This window comes from Capricornis sumatraensis, chromosome 3 (genome assembly GCF_032405125.1).
Source record: "Capricornis sumatraensis isolate serow.1 chromosome 3, serow.2, whole genome shotgun sequence".
Lineage (NCBI taxonomy): Eukaryota > Metazoa > Chordata > Mammalia > Artiodactyla > Bovidae > Capricornis > Capricornis sumatraensis.
Genome location: NC_091071.1, coordinates 23,872,529 through 23,898,412, shown reverse-complemented (window position 1 = coordinate 23,898,412; position 25,884 = coordinate 23,872,529). Strand labels below are relative to the sequence as shown.

General features: G+C 43.0%; 1 protein-coding gene across 3 annotated transcripts in view; it reads left to right on the top strand.

Moving 5' to 3' along the window:
* ACSM1 (acyl-CoA synthetase medium chain family member 1) overlaps window positions 1-19,450 on the top strand; it is a 57,648-nt gene extending 38,198 nt beyond the window's left edge. For all 3 annotated transcript variants that reach the window (XM_068968340.1, XM_068968339.1, XM_068968341.1), the window contains exons 4-14: window positions 745-952; window positions 2,987-3,127; window positions 3,870-4,029; window positions 5,928-6,007; window positions 8,267-8,390; window positions 10,772-10,852; window positions 11,399-11,500; window positions 15,360-15,487; window positions 16,401-16,500; window positions 17,491-17,610; window positions 19,161-19,450. In XM_068968340.1, coding sequence (XP_068824441.1) covers window positions 745-952; window positions 2,987-3,127; window positions 3,870-4,029; window positions 5,928-6,007; window positions 8,267-8,390; window positions 10,772-10,852; window positions 11,399-11,500; window positions 15,360-15,487; window positions 16,401-16,500; window positions 17,491-17,610; window positions 19,161-19,247 — 1,331 coding nt within the window. In that variant the 3' untranslated portion in view covers window positions 19,248-19,450. The remainder of the gene's footprint in view (window positions 1-744; window positions 953-2,986; window positions 3,128-3,869; window positions 4,030-5,927; window positions 6,008-8,266; window positions 8,391-10,771; window positions 10,853-11,398; window positions 11,501-15,359; window positions 15,488-16,400; window positions 16,501-17,490; window positions 17,611-19,160) is intronic.
* Window positions 19,451-25,884: the final 6,434 nt, after the last annotated feature.

The following is a 25,884-nucleotide window of genomic DNA, read 5'->3' as shown; positions in this document are numbered from 1 at the left end:
GAGAATAGAGTTGTGTGAGAGAAAGATGAAGAGTGAGCAGTGCTCACTCCAATGTCAGGATGACGAGAAAAGGGTCTTCCTGGAGAGAGGGCACAGGTGTTAGCAAAGAGAAGAATTGTGAAGGAGAAAAAGTCAGTGGAACATAAACAGGCTAGTAATATGGAAGGTGAGTAGTAGGAAGACTCAGAAAAGGGACCCTGGTGGAAAAATTAGAATCCAATAGAAGCACACAAAACTTGAATTAATTGTTGGTGATGGGAGAAGGAAGGTAGGAAAGTTTAAAGGACAGTGCGGTTAACTTAGGGTATGAGGAATGAAGGAAACAGAAGAAATTCAAGATGACACAAGAGATGGACAGAGAAGGAAAGGAAAGGAGAAAAAAATGGGGGCAGAGATGCAGCACCAGGGACACCATCCACTCGTATCTTTCCTAGATCCCATGGATAGTTGTGTAAAGAAGGACTCTACTGGCTAGATCCATCTACAGTAGAAAAGTTTAGGATAGGCTTTTCAAATTTTTAATGTGCATAGAAACCACTTGGAGATGTTGTTAAAATGCAGATTCCGAGTCAGTAAGTTTGGGGTGGGTGTCAGATTCTGTGTCCTAGGTGGTATTGATGCTCTAGACCACACTTTGCATAACAGAGGCTAGCGGATTTCTATGCAGATAAACCAGGCCTGAAGTCCATGGTTGTGAAGCTGTGAAAGCGGAACAAAAACAAGCAGTTTCCTTCTCATACCTAGGGATCATCTTCATGCCAGGGACCACCCAGATGAAGGCCAAGGACATTCTTTATCGACTACAAATGTCTGGAGCCAAAGCCATCGTGACCACAGATACTCTTGCCCCAGAGGTGGAGTCTGTGGCACCTGAGTGTCCTTCTCTGAAAACCAAGCTCCTGGTGTCTGACCACAGCCGTGAAGGGTGGCTGGACTTCCGATCACTGATTAAGTAAGTTTCTGTTCTGACAAATGTACTTTCTGAAGAACGGCGGAAGGCCACTCACTCCCAAGTGCTGGTAGAGAATCAGCCAGTGGGAGGAAACTCACCAGGTCTGAGCTTCTCTCCCCAGCTATGTCACTGATTTGCTAAGCAGCCCTCAGTTAGCTCATTTGCCTCTCTTAGCTGCAAGTGTTTTTATCTATAACATAGGGAAATTGAGTTTCTATGCCTCTCTCACCAATATATATATACTAATAATATATACCTTTGTGCAAAAGAGATACATAGAGTCAGAGGGTTATTGTGTTTAATTTTCCTTTATAGGTGGAGAATCTGAAACATTATTTTTATATAAAAATTAACATTTACAGGAGTTGAACGAAAAGTTAAGATGAAACTTGAGACAGTGAAGAATGAGGCTGTGGTTGAGGCTGTGGTTGACAGGCAGCTTTGGGAGCAAACACTTTCCATCTCTTAGGGTAGGTGCCAATAGGGACACCTTGAGGGAAAAGTTAGGGAAGTGTTGGAGGTAACAAAGACTCCCTCAAAACTGATTCTGCAAGCCTTCAGGCATTTTTCATATCACACACAAATCATGCTGGATTTATTTTCTTAAAGTAACTCTACAGTTTTTAAAGCTCTTTACTTCAACCACACAAGGCAAATATACTAGTGAAATCACATCTTATGCTAGATTATAAAGAAAATTAGATGAAAATAGCTTAAACAAAGAATATTCATTTGAACTCCCCTAAATTGCCCAAAGTCAGTATGGTATCATTTCTCCACAAGAGCCAGTGCTTCCGCCAGCAGTGGGATTACTTGCAGTCTCTCTGATTGAATACTTGCAAGGAAACTTTCATTTACTATCATAATAGGCTCAAGAAAGAGACTTCTCAGTCTAGGAGAAGCTCCCACATATCAAAGCAGTGATACGTGGGATGTGAAGGAACCTGGTAGCTCAGCTGGTAAAGAATCACCTGCAATGCAGGAGACCCCACTTTGATTCCTGGGTCAGAAAGATCCCCTGGAGGAGGACATGGCAACCCACTCCAGTATTCTTGCCTGGAGAATCCCCATGGACAGAGGAGCCTGGCAGACTACAGTCCATAAGATTGTAAAGAGTCGGACATTACTGGGCAACTAAGCACACAGCACAGATTCTGCCTACCCTAAACCTAGCCCTAACCCCAACCACCTCAAACTCATGCTAGGTCATATATATATATATATATATCTCACTTCCATTCTCCCTAGCTTTTTCTTCCCCACCCCTCAACACCAAGTTTATGAGGTTAAATTCCTATAAAGGTAGTCTGTGGGGCTTTTCAGGTGGCTCAGTGGTAAAGAAATCACCTGCCAAGTAGGAGATGCAGGAGACGTGGGTTAGATTCCTAGGTCAGGAAGATCCCTTGGAGAAGGAAATGGCAACTGACTTCAATATTCTTGCCTGGGAAATCCCATGGACAGAGAAGCCTGGTGGACTGTAGTCCATGGGGTCACAAAGAGTTAGACACGACTGAGCACACATGGGACTTAGCGACTAAACAGCAACAAAGCTAGTCTGTGTAAAAAACAAGGTTAGCAATGCAACTGAAAGCACAGTGTATGGATCAGACTGAGTGAACCCTGGCTCTGCAACTTGCTGGCTATATGTCTTTAGGTAAGTTACCTAATCATTCTGAGCCTCCATTTCCTCATCTGCAAAAGGTGCATCAAAGCATTACTTACCTCTTAGGGTTGCTCTGAATAGTGAATGAATTCTTACCTGTAAATCATATAGAGCCTTGTCCAGAATCACAGGCAATACTATTTCAATGTTTGTTAAGTTAAGAAATAATCCATCATATTTTCCCCATTTTTTTAAATGAAGAAATGTCAGGTCACCTATCTGAGCCTCCCATAAACTGTTTGATGCCTAATACTGGGAGTTACAAACCCCATTTTTCTAACTCAAAGCCTCATATTGTTTCTTTTGCTTCCCCAGAGAATGAAAAAGTAAGAAACATGACTTCTGTCCTTTTGTATTGAATTCCTTTGCAGATCAGCCTCCCCAGATCACGTCTGTATTAAGTCAAAGACCCTGGACCCAATGGTCATCTTCTTCACTAGTGGGACCACGGGCTTCCCCAAGATGGCAAAGCACAACCATGGGTTCTCTTTACGATCCTATTTCCCTGCATGGTAAGAAAGAGGGCACCAACTTATAAGCTGGGCCACAGATGTGGGGTGGAGTGTGCATGTGTATGTACTGGGAAAGGAACTCTAGGTGGATTCTTTTTGCTGTCTTTGGTTCAGACCCCTGAGGGTGTGAGTATAGGCTAGGTATGAGTGTTTGCTGACAGAGATCTCTGAATGTCAAAAGAGGAACCTTTGGGTCCTACCTAAGCACCTTCAGAGGAGATGTAAAGGAGTGAGTGGAAACAGAAAGCATTCTGAAAACCCCACAAATGACAAGCCTCTGTGTCCCTGTCAGTGGCTCCAGGGTTTGGTGGGAAAGATAAAATGCTCCAGCAGTGTGACCTTATGGGACAGATCCTTTCCATCCTCAACTGTGGACAAACTGAGCATGGAGCCCAATCATGAGCTCTTAGGGAAAATAATATCTGAAACTAAGCCACACTAAGCCACTTTCCTACTGTGGAACAAACACAGAGCTGAAGCTGGGATAACTATTTAATCAATGTTAAACCAAACTCTTCTCCCTCTTCTTCCCCTCCTCCAACTAACAATATTCAAACCAAACCATGTTCTATATATTTTCTAACTTTTCAACCAAACCAGGGGAAGAGGAGGCTTTTTGGAGACAGTTGATGTCTGTACTAATGATAAAAACTGAGTAGCAAAACCCTGAGAAACGAGGGTGGAAAGAAGGGGAGGATAGTAGTCACAATAGTATCTGAGGCCAACTGTATTTTGGAGATAGCAGGAAATTGTTGCAGCTGAAGACTTCTGATGTCTTCTGGTGCCTGTCAGACACAGGCTGGATTCTGGCTACCATGGGGTCCCTGCTTGAACCATGGACAGCGGGGTCTACAGTCTTTGTTCATCATCTGCCTCAGTTTGACTCAAAGGTCATTATAGAGGTAAGAAAATTAACCTTTCAACATGAACAAACTCCCAGAAGAAAGTCATTTCAAGCTCAAAAGTTGGACCCAATTGAGAAATATTTTATTTAGCAAAGAAGTCTCTTAACACAGCCCTGGCTCTGGGTTTCTTAAAGTGTGAAGCACTAAATCAATCATTGTATCAGAATTACATCAAGATGTAACTTTGAAGAAAACACACATTCCAAACCTTTCCCTAGACCTATGGATCAGACTTTATAGACTTGAGAACCAGAATATAATTTCTGAGAAATGAAAGCAAGCTCAGGTTTCATAGACCCTGGCTCTACCAGGGCCAGGTAGCTGGAGTGTGAATATATGTGTGTGCATGTGTGCGTGTGTGTGTGTGTGTGTGTGTGTGTGTATACTCAATTTAATGACGTGTTTAGAAACAGAGGTCTTGGAATGTGGCAGATACAGTTACTTATCCCATGTTTGACTTTTATTAGTGGCACTCTGAGCTTCAGTTTCTTATCTGTAAAATGGGAGTTTTAGTGGTTGCTATCTCCAAAATTGTTGGGAATATTGAGATTATGTGTGCTTAGCCCTGAAAGTAGCACATAGAAAATACTCAATAAATGGTAGCAGTTGCTGTTCAGTGTACATTATGACAGTAATCAAGGTCACCTGCATGAACACCTTCGCTGTATTTCTCTTCACCTGAAAATTGGGTCTCCACTCACTCCCGTGCTTTATATCTCAGAGGCAGACATGCCTCTTCACCTCTCAAAGTCCAGCTCCCACTTGACACCTGCTGCCGGTCTTGTTCTTTTCCCTGCCCTCTATTTGGAGCCCCTCTCGATTAATCTTAAACTCACTGAACCTTTTATCCTGTATTTTCAATCTTTTGCTTTTCATTGACGCTACTCCCTCAGTCAATAAACATATTCAAAGTGCCTCATCCTAAAAATATCTTCCCTTTACCTTGGTACACCTTGGACCAACCCTGTCTTTCCTTCCTTAATGTCAAGTTGTTCCATGGAACATTCTCCACTTGCGACAGCCACAGCCTCTTTACCCAGCTTACTCCTGAACATTGCACTCTTCCAAGACTCTGCCCTCAGCTTTCCCTCCCTTCCAAGTAATTTCCTTCACTTCAGTTTCTCCAGCAGGCGCATCTACTCAGGTGGCTCTTGAAATTACCTCGTCTTTTCTCTCCCAGGGAGTTTTGCCACATCTTTCTGCTGGTTGGTTAGGTCTATCTGATCATCCCTTCAGCACCTGAAATGGCACCTTGCACTTCTCCTTCCCTGATCCTATATCAATATCTGCCTCTCCCTCATTATTTTCTGCCTTCATTCTACCAGTCTCTGAGGCATAAATCTCCACAAACGACCTAAATCTATGACCTTTCCTCTTCCCCCACCAGGTCCAATTCTCCTTTCCCTACAAGGGGTGTCCCTAAAGTCTCAGTGTATTTTAGACTTGAATTATTTCAAAGTATTAATTGTACAAATTTACTCCAAACTGCATTTGAAAGTTTGTTTACTATATTTTATACTTGTTACTTTCATGAATGTTTAACAATAAGCTTTTGAATTTACTTATTAATAGTTTCAATCTCTCTTATTGAAGATGGGAGATCGTGACTAAAATGAAAGATATGAAATTTAAAAATTACTATTCAAATTCACAAAACAGAACTTTCCCTCCATCAATTCTCTCACCAACACCTCAACTTAGGCTTTCTTGTGTTCCCCCAGTAGTACCTGATACGTGCTATGTATGAAATTCATGCTCAATTTATATATTGAAAGAATTAACAAATGAATAAATAGGCTCCCCTAGAGGAAAGATCAGAATTAAAATGCTAATAACAGATTTGTATTTTAAATCTTAATTGTGAAAATAAAGTTTCTTCTCTCCTCACTTTCTAGACACTTTTCAAATATCCAATTACCCAATGCCTTGCTGCACCCTCTGTATATCGAATGATTTTGCAGCAGAAATTCACCAGGTAAGGTAGAAGTGGCTGTGGCTGGTGACAAGAATATTTGGGTACCATTTTAAGTAATCTGATACACTGAAGTCTGTTTTTAACTATGGTTCTTTGCAGATACTCTTTGTGTGTGTGTGTGTGTGTGTGTGTATGTGTGTGTGTGTTTGTATGGTAAGTGTTGGTGGTGATGATTAGCAGCCAATCTACTTAGTTCTTTACACAGGACTCAGAGAACCAAATGAAACATTCAGTGAACCTTCATCATTTTGTTTCTTTTTCTTTTTTAAGCATTTTTGTTGTGAAATAAACATACAGAAAAATACATAAGATACACATTTACAGATTAATGAGTTGTTGAAAACAAAACATCTATGAAACTACTCACTGAAGTCACCAAAAGAGAACATTGCCAGCACCCCAAAGCCTTCTCATGCCTCTCTGTCTCCCCTAAAGGAATCTACAATCTTGGCTTTTATGGTGTTCATTTCCTTATTTTCCCCTTAGGTTTACCTCCTAAGGAAATATCCCCAGAAAAATTGTTCTATTTTACCTGCTTTTGAACTTCATGTAATTATACATTATTCTACAGTATCTGGCCTAGTTTTTCACAGTTATGTTTCTAAGATATGTCTGCATTTTTACCTGATAGTGGAGTCAATTTTCATTACTGTAAAATATCACATTTTATAAAAGTACCACATTTTAAATGAATTCTATTAATGGACATTTGGATATGTTTCCTTTGGGGGCTACTGATTAATGCTACATCGAATTCTTGCACATGTATAGTGATGCATAAACACATATTTCTGTAGAACTTCTCTGGGAAAGGAATTGTTAGGTCACACTGACATCGCATGCTGCTACTGTGTTTTCCAAAGTATTGAACCAATGTATGCTCCCACTGGGAGGGTAGGAGAAGTCCCATTGTTTCATATCTTCGGTAGTATTAGTTATTGTCAAAGTTTTAAATTTTGCCAACCTAATGTGTTTGTATTCTCTGGTTTTGTTTTTGCATTTCCACATGTTTGTGGATTATTTTTTAACTAACTTGAAATCTGTTCTTTGAACCTTATGGTCACTTATATAACTTTTATATAACTTACATAACTCTAAAAGTGAAATGGCTACTTCAAAATCAGAGCTAATATGTTTTAGACATAAGAGTTAAAATATTAAGGAGTTCAGTTTATTAAGTTAACTGAAATACAGCTTGATTTTATTCACAAACCCTCAATCTGGTTGAAATATGTTTCCAACTTTATTTCAAATCTTATATTATAGTCTCTTCTTGTGACAACCCTGAGAAAGTGACCAAACCTAGTTAAAATTCAACCAGGGCTTAACTATTGACTCCACTGGACACTCTGCCCATTTATGTATTTCAGATAAAGCTCAGTAAGAATGAGAAACATGCTCTCAATGAAACCAGTCATCCTGTCCATTACTACTGGCTATGTTTGTACCAAGAGAGAGTGATAAGGGAGTCTGCCACCTCCCTCATCCCTAGAAGTTGTCCCAGTTCAGCACCATGCCAACTGGTACTAAGACCTCAATCACATTTACCCACTTCCTTCAGGGAATCCATCATTTTGTGATAGTTTCTGTTATTTATGGACATTTTCATGGAGAAATGGATGAGAGGATTTTCACACACAACTTACCTGGCAAACTACTGCAAATGTTCACAGCAGACATTTCTGTTCAGTCCAGAGTTCCTTCAGGGCTGCTACCTGTGATCCTTTTCTTTTCTTACAGAAAGCTCAATCTTCCTGATGTCCTGGGAAATTCATTTCCAACCCCCAATTCGTGTTCTTCAGCCAGAGAATAAACAAAAACTCTTCAATTCACATAAGTCCACTGAAGGCAGTATAGTTTTATTATCATCCTAGCATAACCTTGGGGTCTTATTCCTCAATCCTTATGGTTTATAAAATATCCCTTTTAGCTACAGAGAATGCTTAGAATGAGTCCTAAGCACACTCCCCACCCCCATTAGATCAACATCCAAATTCAATCCTGATCTCTGTGATTTAACCCATTAGACTCACGACTATCACCACTTACCTTCTTCTAGAGGAGTTAACAGGGACCAAAAGGAAATGAGTGCCTTCCACTTGGATTTGACCATTAGTAAAATGCCCAGAAGGCAAGTAAGAAAGTGAAGAAGTAGAAGGATGAATGATCCAGATGACAGTGCTCTCTTAACATCCTGGGCCTAAAGTAGAGCACCCAAGCCTAATTTGAGCCTCTGTTGACACTTTGCCTTCCCCTCAGTCTTAGGTTCCCCACTCTCGAACACTGCTGTACTGGTGGGGAAGCCCTGCTGCCCGAGGAGCAAGAACAGTGGAAAAGACACACAGGTGTTCTGCTCTACCAGGCCTATGGACAGTCAGAAACGGTAGGTGAAATGTCCCTTCTGGATACAAGATGTGCTTATCCACTGAGCTCAGGAGATAAGCTGAATCATGCTGAGAATGTGCAGAGGCACCAATGTGTACACAGCATTGCTCAAAGCCACTGGGAGGCTCCAGAGCTCTTAGCTAATTTATCCCAAACAAATTGACAGAACAGACCATTTGCAGCTCATCCATTTGTCAAAAGACCAATATGCTGAAAACTACCGGATGGAAACTTAGGAAAGAGTCTAAGGACATGGTACCACTGTACCTGTGATAATTGGTTTAAGGGAGCCCCCGAGGGGCAGCTGGATAGATGGCATTCTCCAGAAACATGCAGGCCACCACCACAGCTCCTGTCCACTTCACCATCCCTTCCTAGGGAGCAACTAGAGGAGCAGGCCAGAACTGGTACTAGAAGTTCACTAGTTCATTTCTGCCTGTTTAAAGAACATAAAGCTTGGATTGTGAGACACTAGCATGGGGAGAAACTTCTATGTACACCCCCATATACACACAATGTAATCCCCAAAAGGATCACTGACCAGTCAGGTGGGAAGGGTATTCATAGTATCATGTGTGTCTTAACCTCAAGGACTTTATCCGTGATAGTGTGAGCAAGTACCTCTCTTCCAACACTTTCTCATCCATTTCCCATGCTGGACCAAGCAATTTCCCCCTACCTCCCTATCGAGGGATGCCTGTCATCTCAGGACCTGTAGCAAAATAGATGTTTTAGACCCAATTCACTTGTCTGACATTATTTTCCAAAACAAAAATTAAATAATCAATTTTGGGGTCTGCTTCCAGGTCCGAGAAATGTTAAGACTCTAGGTATGTCCTTGCTGGTTTACAGTTTATATTCGGACAAGGAGAATGAGGTTAAAACTACACACTACACTCATGACACTTGACCCTTTTTCTCAATGACTCATAACAGAATACTCTCCAATACCTAGATGGTGCTTTATTTCACCAAACATTTTCACACCTGTCCACACATCTGTGCGGCATTTTCTACACGCCTATAGTATGAGCAGTGACAGCAGAGGAGAAAATACTTCTTCTTCCAGAAGCTCAGACCTCTGTCCAGATCTCAGCCTTCCAGGTATAGGTTTCAAGACTGTAGGCAAATTACCGAGTCTTGCAGAGTTGAACTTTCCCATCTCTAAAATGGAAATGCAATGCCAATCTTGCCAGGTTGTGATAAGGTAAATGAAAGAAACTATACACATCTCTGGGCACAGTGCCCAACTCTTACTGCATTTATGGTTTTCATTGTTGGCTTTTAGGTAGTTATTGTTTTCAGATGCTGGGGGTGCAAAGATGGGTGGGCCATCTCTATTCTCTGAATGCTCATTATCTACTGAGGGAAACAGACTAACAAAAACATATATAATGCCCTATTGGTAACAATGGAAGTGTAGGTGAAAATACTACAGAAAGAGAATCTTCCAACTTACTTTTCTTGGGACCTGAACGATAGTTAGAAGTAGTTGTTTATTGAATACTTGCTATATGCCTGGCACACACTCAAAAGCACTCAAAGTGATAAATGTTATAATTATCCTCTTTTGACAGAGAGGACATCAAGGGGGATTAATTGGTACATGGCTAGTGAAGGGTGGAGTCAAAATTCAACCTGTCGTCTATCTGGATATAAAGCTTTTAACTGTAGGCAGAACGATATTTTGAAAGTGAAAGTGAAGTGCTCAGTCTTGTCCACCTCTTTGCGACCCCGTGGACTGTAGCCCACCAGGCTACTCCATCCATGGGATTCTCCAGGCAAGAATACTGGAGTGGGTTGCCATTTCCTTCTCCAGGGGATCTTCCTGACCCAGGGGTCAAACCCAGATCTCCCGCATTGCAGGCAGACACTTTAACCTCTGAGCCACCAGGGAAGCCCGAACGATATTTTAGAGAACTGTTAAGAAGGAAAAAAGCTTCATTAGGAAGACTGGAGCAGTGGGGCAGTGCAAAGGGAACCACATGAACAGTGTGAATAATTTCAACACAGCTCTGAAAAAGTTGAGGCAGCTCCAAGTAAATGTTTGTTAAATGGATTCATGGCCTTCTCCTGGCACACTGACACATGTTCAGCATACAGTGTGAACTCCATACCCTACATTACATGCCCCCAGCCTGGAGCTTACTCTTCTGCTTCTTCTTGACCTCTCCCACTGGAATCAGACTCAGCATCAGGCTCAGTCCCAGTTCATGTCAGATGCAGTGAATACCTGCTGACTAGAGTTGGGTCAATGCCTTCCAGCTTCCCCACAAGCATTAAATGACATTTGTGAGCATGGATGCTGTGTTTGATTCTTATGGCTTTGTGATCAGCCTAGACTCTTGGCCAACCCCAGTTCTCTTCCTTTGTTAACAGGGAATAACTTGTGGCACTCTCCGAGGGATGAAGATCAAGCCAGGTTCCATGGGGAAGGCCATCCCACCCTTTGACATTCAGGTTTGATGGGGAAGATATTGGCAGAGAGAAGTTAGTGTTTGGCTAAGATTAGACCATTGTGTGGCATAAGATGACAGAACCAGCCATGCATCCCAGTTGTCCTTTCTACTGTCTGCCTACATTTCCTCTAATTTCCTGGGGAGGTTTCTGTTGAGAACTGCCATGTTCTGGGCATGAGTGCAGCTTGCCAGAACGGCCAGAAGCCTCACTCACCCAGCCTGCAGAAAGAGTAGATATCCTGGCACTGGAGGCTCTCTCCACTACTGGTGCTTTTAGCCTTTCCTGATCCATATTTTCTAGCTTGAAGACACATTTGGAATGTGTATATATCTATGAAACAAATACATTCACCCATGACTTGGATTTCACCATTTGCTGGCTTCAATGACTTCTGACAGTTTTATTATTTTCTGAGAGGGCTTCTCTATCACAACCCCTTTCCCCAGTTACCACTACTGTGTCACATGAACAAGCCAGGCAATATTTGCATGGGGCAGGAATGTTGGGGATCCTTGCAGGGTGGGATTCACAGATCTCTTGCTCCAGATCATTGATGACAAGGGCAATATCCAGCCTCCCAACACGGAAGGAAACATTGGCATCAGGATCAAGCCCACCAGGCCCATAGGCCTCTTCATGTACTATGAGGTAAGAACACACCATCTGCTTCCAAACAGGCTCCCAGAATCCTCACAGGGAGTTGTGTAGGTGATTACAGACTGAACTCAACTCTGCATCCTGAAACATCTTCCATCTTCCTTTATTCATGCCAGGTCAATGAAATCTGTTCTAATTAATCTCAAAGCTCTTAATCTCACATCTCTTCCTATCATAACCCATCTGACACTTACAGGATGACTAATGGAGTAGAAAACAGCTTAACTTCAGAACCAACAGACTTGAAGTCCAGTTATCTCTTATGGTTAAGAATGTTGGCTTTGAATGGGTTCAATTTATACCAGCCTACTACCAATAGGATGCAGACAAATCTATTAAATCTTGCTGAACCTCCAGGGGTGTCTTTATCCCCTATTTCAGAGGAAGAAACTGCAGACTGAAAGCTTGACATGTCTTCCCCAATACAAAATAAATGGCAAGATTAGGGTTCAAGGTGATGTGTTTTAGGCCCCAAACTCTAAATGAGAAATTCAGAGATTAGAGAAATCTACAGTAAAGGAATCTACAATAAATATAAGGAAACCTGCTATAACTCTTCATCAGACAAACTCTGGCTAGCAGTGGCCACTGAGAGGAAATTCTCAGCTTCCAAGATTGACTGTGGAAGTGTAGACAAGCCCTGAAACTGATCTCAGACTCCAACTCTTGGGGACCCCATGGACTATAGCCCACCAGGCTCCTCTGTCCATGGAATTCTTCAGGCAAGAATATTGGAGTTGGTTGCCATTTCCTTCTCCAGAGAATCTTCCCAACCCAGGGATCGAACCTGGGTCTCCTGCATTGCAGGCAGATTCATTACCATCTGAACCACTGGAGAAGCCCATATTATTTCTTATGCTGTGTTTAGTCATTTCAGTTCAGTTCAGTTCAGGCACTCAGTCGTGTCAAACTTTTTGTGACCCCATGAATCGCAGCACACCAGGCCTCCCTGTCCATCACCAACTCCCGGAGTTCACCCAAACTCATGTGCATCGAGTTGGTGATGCCATCCAGCCATCTCATCCTCTGTCATCTCCTTCTCCTCCTGCTCCCAATCCCTCCCAGCATCAGCATCTTTTCCAATGAGTCAACTCTTCGCATGAGGTGGCCAAAGTACTGGAGTTTCAGCCTGAGCCTCAGACTGATGCTGAGGCTGAAACCAGGACTGGTCTCCTTTAGGATGGACTGGTTGGATCTCCTTGCAGTCCAAGAGACTCTCAAGAGTCTTCTCCAGCACTGCAGTTCAAAAGCATCAATTCTTCAGTGCTCAGCCTTCTTCACAGTCCAACTCTCACATCCATACATGAGCACAGGAAAAACCATAGCCTTGACTAGACAGACTTTTGTTGGCAAAGTAATGTCTCTGCTTTTTAATATGCTATCTAGGTTGGTCATAACTTTCCTTTCAAGGAGTCAGTATCTTTTAATTTCATGGCTGCAATCAACATTTGCAGTGATTTTGGAGCCTCAAAAATAAAGTCTGACACTGTTTCCACTGTTTCACCATCTATTTCCCATGAAGTGATGGGACCAGATGCCATGATCTTCATTTTCTGAATGTTGAGCTTTAAGCCAACTTTTTCGCTCTCCTCTTTCACTTTCATCAAGAGGCTTTTGAGTTCTTCTTCACTCAAAGAAGAAGGGTGGTGTCATCGGCATATCTGAGGTTATTGATATTTCTCCCAGCAATCTTGATTCCAGCCTGTGCTTCTTCCAGCCCAGCGTTTCTCATGATGTACTCTGCATATAAGTTAAATAAGCAGGGTGACAATATACAGCCTTAACATCCTCCTTTTCCTATTTGGAACCAGTCTGTTGTTCCATGTCCAGTTCTAACTGTTGCTTCCTGACCTGCATATAGGTTTCTCAAGAGGCAGGTCAGATGGTCTGGTATTCCCGTCTCTTTCAGAATTTTCCACAATTTATTGTGATCAACACAGTCAAAGCCATGCCATGTGGGGCCACCCAAGATGACTGGGTCATGGTGGAGAGGTTTGACAGAATGTGGTCCACTGGAGAAGGGAATGGCAAACCACTTCAGTATTCTTGCCTTGAGAACCCCATGAACAGTAGGAAAAGACAAAATAATAGGATACTGAAAGAAGAACTCCCCAGGTTGGTAGGTGCCCAATATGCTACAGGAGATCAGTGGAGAAATAAATCCAGAAAGAATGAGAGGATGGAGCCAAAGCAAAAACAATACCCAGTTGTGGATGTGACTAGTGATAGAAGCAAGGTCTGAATCTGTAAACAGCAATATTCCATAGGAACCTGGAATGTTAGGTCCATTAATCAAGGCAAATTGGAAGTGGTGAAACAAGGGATGGCAAGAGTGAATGTCAACATTCTGGGAATCAGCAAACTAAAATGGACTGGAATGGGTGAATTTACTCAGATGACCATTATATCTACTACTTGGGCGGGAATCCCTCAGAAGAAATGGAGTAGCCATCATGGTCAACAGAAGAGTCTGAAATGCAGTACTTGGATGCAATCTCAAAAATGACAGAATGATCTCTGTTCGTTTCCAAGGCAATCCATTCAATATCACGGTGATCCAAGCCTATGCCCCAACCAGTAACGCTGAAGAAGCTAAAGTTGAACAGTTTTAGGAAGACCTACAAGACCTTTTAGAACTAACACCCCAAAAAGATGTCCTTTTCATTATAGGGGATTGGAATGCAAAAGTAGGAAGTCAAGAAACACCTGGAGTAACAGGCAAATTTGGCCTTGGAGTACAGAATGAAGCAGGGCAAAGGCTAATAGAGTTTTGCCAAGAGAATGCACTGGTCATAGAAAACACCCTCTTCCAACAACACAAGAGAAGACTCTACACATGGACATCACCAGATGGTCAACACCAAAATCAGACTGATTATATTCTTTGCAGCCAAAGATGGAGAAGCTCTATACAGTCAGCACAAACAAGGCCAGGAGCTGACTGTGGCTCAGATCATGAACTCCTTATTGCCAAATTCAGACTTAGACTGAAGAAAGTAGGGAAAACCACTAGACCATTCAGGTATGACCTAAATCAAATCCATTATGATTATACAGTGGAAGTGAGAAATAGATTTAAGGGACTAGATCTGATAGACAGAGTACCTAATGAACTATGGACGGAGGTTCGTGACATTGTACAGGAGACAGGGATCAAGACCATCCCCAAGGAAAAGAAATGCAAAAAAGAAAAGTTGTGTCCAACTCTTTGTGATCCCATGGACTGTAAGCCACCAGGCTCCTCTGCCCATGGGAATTATCCAGGCAAGAATACTGGAGTTGGTTGCCATTTCTTCCTCCAGGGGATATTCCCAACCCAGGGATTGAACCCACCTTTCTTACTTCACAGGTGGATTCTTTACCATCTGAGCCACCAGAGAAGCCCAATTATTTCTCCTAACTGCATGCAAACATACAATTATCTTAAAAGCTTAAATAAAATACCATTTTCATAGTCTTTGTGTGAGGCTCAAATAGGTAATCTTTTGAGAAGAAAATTCATTCAGCAAACATTTATTGACACCTCCCATCTGTCCAGGCACTGTGTGAATGCTGAGCTTATAAGAGTGAATAAAATAAATGGAATTATACTCTAGTAGAAATTTTATTCTACTGGAGTACCACACAAAACTGAGTTGTTATTTTTTTAATGCTCTTAAAATTTGCTTAGTATTGTTCATTATTTTACCAGTAGCATGCATTGAGTGCTTGCATTCAATGAAAATAGAGAGATATAAAAACTGCCCAAGTCAGGTAGAGAAGGATTTGAAGCCAGTATCTGAACCCCGTGTTGAGGCTCATCATCTCTAAACTCACTGCTTTCAACAAAGGAGTGCTGTTCTCTTCGCAGAATAACCCAGAGAAAACAGCTGAAGTGGAATGTGGGGACTTTTATAACACTGGGGACAGAGCAACTATTGATGAAGAGGGCTACTTCTGGTTCCTTGGAAGGAGTGATGATGTCATCAATGCATCTGGGTAGGTGTAGCTGACCCTGAGCCAGAAGGTATCACTCTCATATGCCTCGAGGGATCTAGCTTGCCCAGACATTCCTTCGTGCGTTGGTGGTGGACTCTCAGACTAGTTCTGAACCATGGTAAAACATCATGTAATTTAAAGGGACTGGGAAGGAAAACTTTACTTTGGTCCCTCTTTGTTGAGGGAGCTTATTCTGTGTGCTCCTCTGATGAAGCACACACCACAGAAAAACATAACAACAACAATAATAAAATTCACCTTTATGGAAAATGTATTATGTGACAGTGCTCTGTGCAGTGTTTTATACAATCCACTTCTCAGCGCTAGAAGGTAGATGTGACTATGCCCATTTTTTTTTTTTTTAATTTTAAGGGAGGAGGCCCACACTGTGCAGCATGAGGGATCTTATTTTCCTGAGTGGGGATTGAACGTGTGCCCTCGGCAGTGGAAGCACAGAGTCCTAACCACTGAACCACCAGGGAATTCTCTTGATTATGCTCATTTTACATGAGGAAACTGAGTCAGTGACCAGTGGAAAAAAAACTTGCCTGAAGTTTTAAAGACAGTAGAGGGTGCAGCCCAGATTTAAACAAAAACGGCCTGACTCCAATTCTGTTGTTCCTAAGTCTTAAATAATTTATAAAGGAAATAAAATGACACATTACATAGTTTAGGAACAGGATGTAAAATTTCAACAAATGTTGACGATAAAGAGTTTTCATGCCAGAGGAAGCTGCCTGACTTCAGGAATCCACATTTCAGTCCTCTTACACGGCCTTTGCACAGGCCTCTGGCTCCCTGCGACACTTTCCCTCTGTGCCAGGGGAAGATGTGTCTCTCCAAAAGGTGAGACCTGAGGGCCTGTGTCACCCTAGCCCTGGAATTTGCTCAGAAGGAACCATTGGTCCTGCAGGTACCGCATTGGACCAGCAGAAGTAGAGAATGCCCTGGCAGAGCACCCAGCGGTGGCTGAGTCTGCTGTGGTGAGCAGCCCGGACCCGATTCGAGGGGAGGTGAGGAGGGGGACATGGGGTCATCGTGGCTGGGTGTGGGACTGGGAAGACACGTCCATGTATGCTCCAGGCCCATACCTACCCAGCCTTGCGTGGAGGGAGGGCAGTTAGTGTACATGTGCACTTACACTACATGGGCAGCAGGGGGCACTGTGGCCTCATCTGTAACTGAAATGATGCTCACTCGGAATGCCGCTGCTGATGCCATCTAGGAGTTAATGAACCCTTTCTATACACCAGTTTATTTATCCCTCACAGAGCACAATGAATTAAAGACTCTTTTTATACCTTTTTACACAGAAGGAAACAGAGGCATGAAGAGGTTAAATAACATGTCTGGGTTACGCAGCTAATGAGTGGTAGAGTCAAAAGGGAAACTGAGGACTCTGGGTCCAGAGGATACATTCATGGATTCAACAAGTGTGCATTGAACACCTTCTGCGTACAATCCCTGTGAAATTAAATGAAGACATAAGTAATAATATGAAACTAGTAGATTACCAACATTTATTAAGTGCCAAGTTTTAACAATTATTAACTGTCCATAGAACTCTACCTACCTAGTGAAAATGGTGATGATAACAATGATAGAAATACAGATAAATTTAAACTAGCTTCAAGTTTTATATGCATTGTCTCATGGAATCTTTACATAAACCTGATGAAGAATGAACCTCTTCTCTCCCCATTTCACAGGAAAGGAAATTGAGATTAAGAGAAGTTAAATGATTTTTCCGGGTAAAAAGTAGAAATCAGAAGTATTCACATTTCTAAAAGCTCCACTGTCCATTTATTTTTCCATTAATTTAATGAGCATTTACCCTTTGTTTTATTTTTGGCCACCCAGTGCAGTATGGTATGTGGGATCTCAGTTCCCTGACCAGGGATGGAATAGTGCCCTCTGCTGCAGAGGAGAGTCTTAACCACAGGAAGTGCCAAGCATTTAGTTTTTGAACTCGCCTGAGTCTCCACGCTGGTTCTTTACTGCAGGTAGTGAAGGCATTTGTTGTCCTGAACCCAGGATTCTCGTGCCGTGACCAAGACGAGCTCACCAAGGAGCTGCAGCAGCATGTGAAGTCAGTGACAGCCCCATACAAGTACCCAAGGAAGGTGAGTGAGAGCAGATGAGTGGGGTCTGGTCCCTTTGAGTGCTTCTGGGGATTCTGCTGCCTCAAGCCTCATAGGATGTGGTGTAGCTGGGGTGAAGCATAAGTACCCAAGAGAACTAAAAGTTTTGTCTACAGAGGAAGCTTTTCAGCTTATGGGTGTGAGGGAGCCCACTGAATTGGATAGAACCTCTATCCTGTGTCAGAAACTCATCCATTGCTGGCATGTCAACCTAAAGAAAAAATATTAGACAATTGTCCAAAGATATCCATGTAAATTATTTATAATCTTTCAAAATTTGAAAAAGACATCCAAATCAGCAACTTCAAAACTTTCGAAAAACATTATTTGTACTGAGATATACATTTTATATTGCAATCCAGTATACATATACATACATAACAAACAAAAATTAGCAAAATGATATTTATTCTAACAACATGTAATACATTCTGATACTTTTTATTCAACTTCATTTGTTTCAAACACCATGAACAAAATACAAAAAATGTTGAACAAAATACAAAAAATGTTCAACAATAGAGAAAGGATTAAATTATTCAAGAAATTTAATATTATTCTGTAACTTAAAATGTGATTTTTATTTTTAACATAAAAATATCATGACAATATATTATTGAGATAAAAACACAGGCTATGAAAGAATATATATAATACTATACTATTTGTTTAAAAACAAAAAGTTAATATTTCCTTCTTTTGTAATAATAATTGGCTGCATTGTCTGAATGCTTACAATCCATACATATTATAAATCTATATACCTAACATTTATTGAGCATTTACTATGTATACCAGAACCTGGACTGAATGCTTTACACACATTATTATTTTATTTAATCCTCTCCATAACCTGAGATAGTCTTCCCAGTCTACACAGAGGAAACTGAGGCTCAGACACTCAAAGAAAATTGCCTGAGATTAGAATAAATAAAAGGTGGAATTTAAGATCATGTGTACCTGACAACAGAGTTCATGCTGTTAAGATTAGGATCTGATGCTTTTTCAAGAGCAGAATATAGGATGCACAGCAGTTAAGAAGGGTTAGATGTTACTGTGGGTAACAAATGGTCCCAAATTTGTAGTGGGTTGTAACAAGGAAGATGCCTTTCTTGCTCATGCCACTTGTCCACTATAGCTTTCCTGGGGCCTTTGTTCCACATCTCCTCATCTTGGGACCAGGATAAAGGAGCAACTGCCTTGTAGGTACCCACCAGAGTACTAGAAGAGATGGACAGAGAAGGTGGCCTGTCTCAATGATTCGCAACTTTTTTATTAGAGGTGGCATACTTCACTCCTACTCATACTTCATTGGTCAAAGTACATCAAAGGGCTGCATCCAACTTCAGAGGGTAGGAAAAGAATTTGACAAAAATGGTGGACCCCAAAAATGGTGGCACCAGACTGTCCCATGGTGTCCACCTCTCTGGGGGTCTGTGAAGGGGCAAAGGAGGAGAGCTGCTGGGAGTTGATAGAAAATGATGGGGGTCAGGGGATCTCAATTGGAATGGGTTTGCTTTATCTTTATCCAGGTGGAGTTTGTCTCAGAGCTGCCCAAAACCATCACTGGCAAGATAAAAAGAAGTGAGCTTCGGAAGAAGGAGTTTGGTCAAAAGTAGTTGGCAATAAACTCAGAAGTCATCCTGTGATCTTGCCCAAATTCCTAACTGCCTCAATTTCCTCATGCTGGTGAGGATGAGGAGAGGAATGTTGAGAGAGAGAACCAGGAAGGCCAACATTCCAGCATTTTGGTACTTTTAAATTAATATCAGTCACTATCCTTTCTTCAAGTTTCTTGTTCCTCTAAGATTGCCCAGGTGAGCGCTCAGAATGGGGCTAAAGCAAATAAAATATTTGAGTTAGCATCAACAGTGACTCTGTTGTGTGTTTATTTTGAGAGATCTGGTGCTAAATGCTCAGTTCAGTTCAGTCGCTCAGTCATATCCCACTCTATGCAACCCATGGACTGCAGCATGCCCGGCTCCCCTGTCCAACACCAACTCCCTGAGCTTGCTCAAAGTCATGTCTATCAAGTCAGTGATGCCATCCAACCATCTTATCCTCTGTCATCCCCTTCTTCTCCTGCCTTCGATCTTTCCCAGCATCAGGGTCTTTTTCAATGAGTCAGTTCTTTGATTCAGGTGGCTTCAGCCTCAGCATCAGTCCTTCCAATGAATATTCAGGACTGATTTCCTTTAGGATTGACTGGTTTGATCTCCTTGCAGTCCAAGGGACTCACAAGAGTCTTCTCTAACACCATAGCTAAGTGCTGGCCCTCTGTAATTCCCAGAATCCCCATCAAAGATTGCCCCAGGGCCTGATTCTTCCTCCTGACTCCAGAGACTCTGGGTGGCCGCTCACACTCATTCAGTGACTAGGCGCTGGAGGTCTAGGAGGACAATCTGTGGGGCCCCAGGGGTCTGGCTTGCCTCTGCCCAACTAGAGAGTGAGGCAGGAGGCAAGGCATTTGTGGTGTCTAAGGAATGGAGTAGAGGGAGGGCAGCCCAGCTTGGTGACTACGCTTCTCATCTGCCACCATCCAGTGGGTCCACTGCCCCTCTCCCGACTAACAACGCTGATGTTGGTGCTTGCAGATTGAGCTGGGGTCAGCACAGGTGAGTGAAAGTCCTACCCTCTGGGGAGCCAGGAGTCCTGCAGGACTCCACCAGCTCTGCCAAGGGACCCAGGAGCTTTGTTCCCCAGCCTCTTCCCAGGGGCCCAGAACCCTCCCCAGACACCCCTCCTTATTGTGCCATCCAGGGCCCACAGGGCCTTGGCCTGTGATTCTGTGAACTAATCCTTCACTCCATTCATCCATGAAGACTGAGATGGAGCCGCCAGAGACTGGAAGGAGTGGAGGCAGTTCAGTTCAGTCGCTCAGTAATGTCCAACTCTTTGCGACCCCATGGACTGCAGCACGCTAGGCTTCCCTGTCCATCACCAACTCCCGGAGCTTGCTCAAACTCATCTCCATCAAGTCAGTGATGTCACCCAACCATCTCATTCTCTGTCATCCCCTTCTCCTCCCGCCTTCAATCTTTCCCAGCATCAGGGTCTTTTCTAATGAGTCAGTTCTTCACATCAGATGGCCAAACATTTGGAGTTTCAGCTCCAGGAGTGATTTCCTTTAGGGTTGACAGGTTTGGTCTCCTTGCAGTCCAAAGGACTCTCAAGAGTTCTCCAACACCACAGTTCAAAAGCATCAATTCGTCACACACAGCTTTCTTTATAGTTCAACTCTCATATCCATACATGGCTCCTGGAAAAACCATAGCTTTGACAAGACAGACCTTTGTCGGCAAAGTGATGTCTCTGCTTTTTATAGCTTTTCTTTCAAGGAGCAAGGGGGAGGCACAAGGAGTGGAGGCAGAAGAGGTTGAATCTGGGAGTGAGAGAAGCACACACTGTCACCCTTCTCACCCATTCCTGGGGGTCGCCAATAGGCAGATCCCCTCTGCAGCTGCCCTCTTTCAAGGTGCACAGATATACAGACTCACAAGGAAATACACAGACACCACAGACATGGAGACACTCAGGCACAGAATCCCCCCAGCCTCCCCTGAGGACTCAGGTGCTGGGCTGATGTATGGCTCACAAGCAGACCAACAAAGCAATGACACTCTGAGGGGAACACACACACAGGTGCACACACTCAGGGCCAAGGGAAACAATCTCACAGGACAGACCCACACATATTTTGTGGAGGCACAAAACAAACATGAAGGCAGAGACACACGCAAATACAGAACAGAGACACATGCAAATAGATACAAAGAAGAAGACAGACAGATACAAAAAGGAACATCCAAAGGAACAGCAACTTCACATACAACACACTCCCATACATATAAAATACAAACACAGCTCCAAGGACACATATGCCCTGAGACACATACACACATATCTAGTATGTAAGGCCTGAGTCACAGACACACACAGATTTACACAACCAATGTACACTCAATTCGTGACAAAAATGCAACCACACAAGTGCATAGAGAGAAAAACAGAGAGACACTCAATAATAGCCGTGCAGTGGAAAATTCACATTCACAATCGATATACTCATAGACACAGAAACTCAGACATACAGGTCCATCCACGCAGATTTGTATAACCACAGCCACAGCTGGAATCCAAGGATGTGTGGGCACACTGGGGAGAACCCTGAGTCAGGCCAAATATGGGCAAAAAGCACAACAAAGCAAGATGACTGGCTAGAGAAAACTTGGAAAACTGCCCCCATGTAGGTAATTTAAGCCACCTCAAAAACGTGACTCTAGCTTTCCACAGGTACTTTTCTTCTAACAAGCTGTACCTGCTTCACTACCTTCTGTAGTTGCCTAATTTTTTCTACAAAGAAGACAAAGGCTGAACTCCTTTTTCAAGCCCAATAGCCCTTGTGGTCTAGTGGGTAGGTATCAGTGCTTTCACTGCCACCGCCTGGGTTTCATTCTTGGTCAAGAAACTAAGATCCCACTTCAAGCCACTGCACTCAGGAGATCAGCATGAACTGCACCATCCAAACTGTCATGGAAGGGAGAGGTTGAGCCTATGAGCCGTGAACAGTGCTAGGATTCTTGGCCTCCAGAGGCGAGGAATTCGATCCAGGGTCAGTGACGAGGCTTGATCGCTCAGAGCTTTTGTGTAATAAAGTTTTATTAAAGCATGAAAGAGATAGAGAAAGCTTCTGACATAGACTTGCGAAGGGGGCAGAAAGAGTGCCCCCTTGCTAGTTTGTAGCAAGAAGTTATTTTTCTATCAGTTGTCCCATCACTTCTTGGGAAATAGATGGGGAAACAGTGGAAACAGTGTCAGAGTTTATTTTGGGGGGCTCCAAAATCACTGCAGATGGCGACTGCAGCCATGAAATTAAAAGACGCTTACTCCTTGGAAGAAAAGTTATGACCAACCTAGATAGCATATTCAAAAGCAGAGACATTATTTTGCCGACTAAGGTCCGTCTAGTCAAGGCTATGGTTTTTCCAGTGGTCATGTATGGATGTGAGAGTTGGACTGTGAAGAAGGCTGAGTGCTGAAGAATTGATGCTTTGGAACTATGCTGTTGAAGAAGACTCTTGAGAGTCCCTTGGACTGCAAGGAGATCCAACCAGTCCATTCTGAAGGAGATCAACCCTGGGATTTCTTTGGAAAGAATGATGCTAAGCTGAAACTCCAGTACTTTGGCCACCTCATGCGAAGAGTTGACTCATTGGAAAAGACTCTGATGCTGGGAGGGATTGGGGGCAGGAGGAGAAGGGGACGACCGAGGATGAGATGGCTGGATGGCATCACTGACTCGATGGACGTGAGTCTGAGTGAACTCCGGGAGTTGGTGATGGACAGGGAGGCCTGGCGTGCTGCGATTCATGGGGTTGCAAAGAGTCAGACACGACTGAGCGACTGAACTAAAGTGAACTGAGAAGTACAGTTCAGTCGCTCTGTAGTATCCAACTCCTTGTGACCCCATGAACCACAGCATGCCAGGCCTCCCTGTCCATCACCAACTGCCAGTCTACCCAAACCCATGTCCATTGAGTCAGTGATACCATCCAACCATCTCATCCTCTGTCATCCCCTTCTCCAATCTTTCCCAGCATCAGGGTATTTTCAAATGAGTCAGTTCTTCCCATCAGGTAGCCAAAGTATTAGAGTTTCACCTTCAATGTCAGTCCTTCCAATGAACACCCAGGACTGATCTCCTTTAGGATGGAATGGTTGGATCTCCTTGCAGTTTATGGGATGCTCAAGAGTCTTCTCCAACACCACAGTTCAAAAACATCAATTCTTCGGCGCTTAGCTTTCTTTATCATCCAACTCTCACATCCTTACATGACTACTGGAAAAACCATAGCCTCGACTAGATGGACTTTCGTGGACAAAGTAATGTCTCTGCTTTTTAATATGCTGTCTAGGTTGATCATAACTTTCCTTCCAAGGAGTAAGTGTTTTTTAATTTCATGGCTGCAATCACCATCTGCAGTGATTTTGCAGCCCAGAAAAATAAAGTCAGTCACTGTTTCCACTGTTTCCCCATCTATTTCCCATGAAGTGATGGGACCAGATGCCATGATCTTAGTTTTCTGAATGGTGAGCTTTAAGCCAACTTTTTCACTCTGCCCTTTCACTTTCATCAAGAGGCTCTTTAGTTCTTCTTCACTTTCTGCCATAAGGGTGGTGTCATCTGCATATCTAAGGTTATTGATATTTCTCCCGGCAATCTTAATTCCAGTTTGTGTTTTATCCAGCCCAGCATTTCTCATGATGTACTCTGCATACAAGTTCATACAAGTTAAATAAGCGGGGTGACAATATACAGCCTTGACGTCCTCCTTTTCCTATTTGGAACCAGTCTGTTGTTCCATGTCCAGTTCTAACTGTTGCTTCCTGACCTGCGTACAGGTTTCTCAAGAGCCAGGTCAGGTGGTCTGGTATTCCCATCTCTTTCAGAATTTTCCACAGTTTCTTGATGTTAATTTGAGAAAGGAATTGCTTCAAAACTGAGAAAGTGGCACCAGGCCCGTTACCCACACATGTCTCTTAAGATAGCATTGGTATGACGTGAGTCATCCTGGGCCATAAAACAGTTGACATGAATCTTAAAGAAAGGCAAATTTCCAAACAAATACATAGTTCATTAATATAGTTTAAGAAAAACTTTTCCATAAGAAAAATGCATTGGTTAGCTCAAGTTTGAGAAATGTTAAGTTCAAATGGAACTGGGTGTCATTATGGCAACACATAATTTTAAAAGAAACCTTTTAATTTCATATAGAGACGGGAAAAAAAAGTCTGGCACTCGTAGTTTGTTTCTCCTGCCACTTAAGAGAGAGATTTTTAAAAAGTCTGACAGTTGCCATCTATTTCCTCCCCTTGGGGACCCCTAGCCTTCCTGCCTGTTACCCTCTCAGAACTAGGTGTTTTCCTGGCTTCAAACTCTGTGCTAGGCTTCTGTCCCATTGCAAAGTCTTTCATAGGGCTATGCCTACATCCTGAGATGCCAAAGAGGGGCCAGCATAGGGTGGCTCTGGAGACAGGACATACTCTAGGGACAATGTGCACTTGAAGTAGGGGTGTTGCATGGAGTTTAGCAGATCCCAAGGTCAAGCGAGGGAAAGAAGGGAGCCTGCCCAGAACCTCTGCTATGTGTCAGAGTAGGTTGTGCTCTTCTACAAAAACACCATAACAGTAAAGACATCATCAAGACTATTGTATAATAATATTATGATCACCACAGCAATGGCTGACCATCAGCTCGAGGTGGAAGAGTCAGGTATGACCATGGCCTCCTGGTTTGCTTCATCTTCAGAGCAGGGCTGATCCTGAGCAAAGTTGGACTACAGGTAAAGCTTTTTTCTGGCCCCTTCTTTCACTGGAGACTCCAGCCTCAGTTTCCTCCTCTTCCAACATTCCCTCCTAGACCTAAGTCCCCTCTGACCCTTTTCTCAGCCTGGGTAAAGCACATCTCCCTGACCACTCTGAATCTGATTTTGTATCCGAGCAATGAGGATACAGATGGTATGGACCATAAAAAAGATGCCTGCAAAGTGCAGTGCTTAGCACAGGCTAGTAACAGGAGATGCCTTTAAAGGCTTCATACCTCCTAAGCTGTCACGTTGCCCTTGGGGAGACGATGACACTAACGTGCACGGGTGCTCAGCACATGGCCCCCATTTATCTTCATGACAGTTTTTGGATGCAGGAGCGGACACTCCCATTTTAGGGAAGGAAACCCACCCAGGATTCTGCTGCAGGTAAGCAGCACAGCTGGGTCTCAAGCCCTATGCTGCTGGCCCTCTCTACAGGGGCCAATGAGGGCTCTCCTGGGTGAGAGGCTGAATGGGCTTTGGAGATGCTTCCTCGGCTGCACAGACGGTCTCACAGTTTCCAGGCCCCTTAAGTCTGTTCACTTCTTTCTATGGTCCTTGCTTGAGCTATAACTAGGGTGACTCCCCAGTCCCTTATAGGCCTCCCATTCACTTCTGGCCTAGTCTGACTTCCACCCCCTTCTGTGCCTAGACTGCCTTTTTATAACTAGATAGCCCAACTGTGGAGCTTGGTTGGCAGGCAAATGCATCTAAAGAAAATTAAACACTATTTTTTGTTATCTCTGTTTTTGGTTTTGCTTTTTAAAAAATCATTTCTTTGTATTTATAGTAAAATGCATTGATTTTCCATTATAACATTAATAGAATGCCTCCCGTTTACAATAAATTTCCATAATACTAAAAAGCTATAGATTTAAAGCAACTCTTT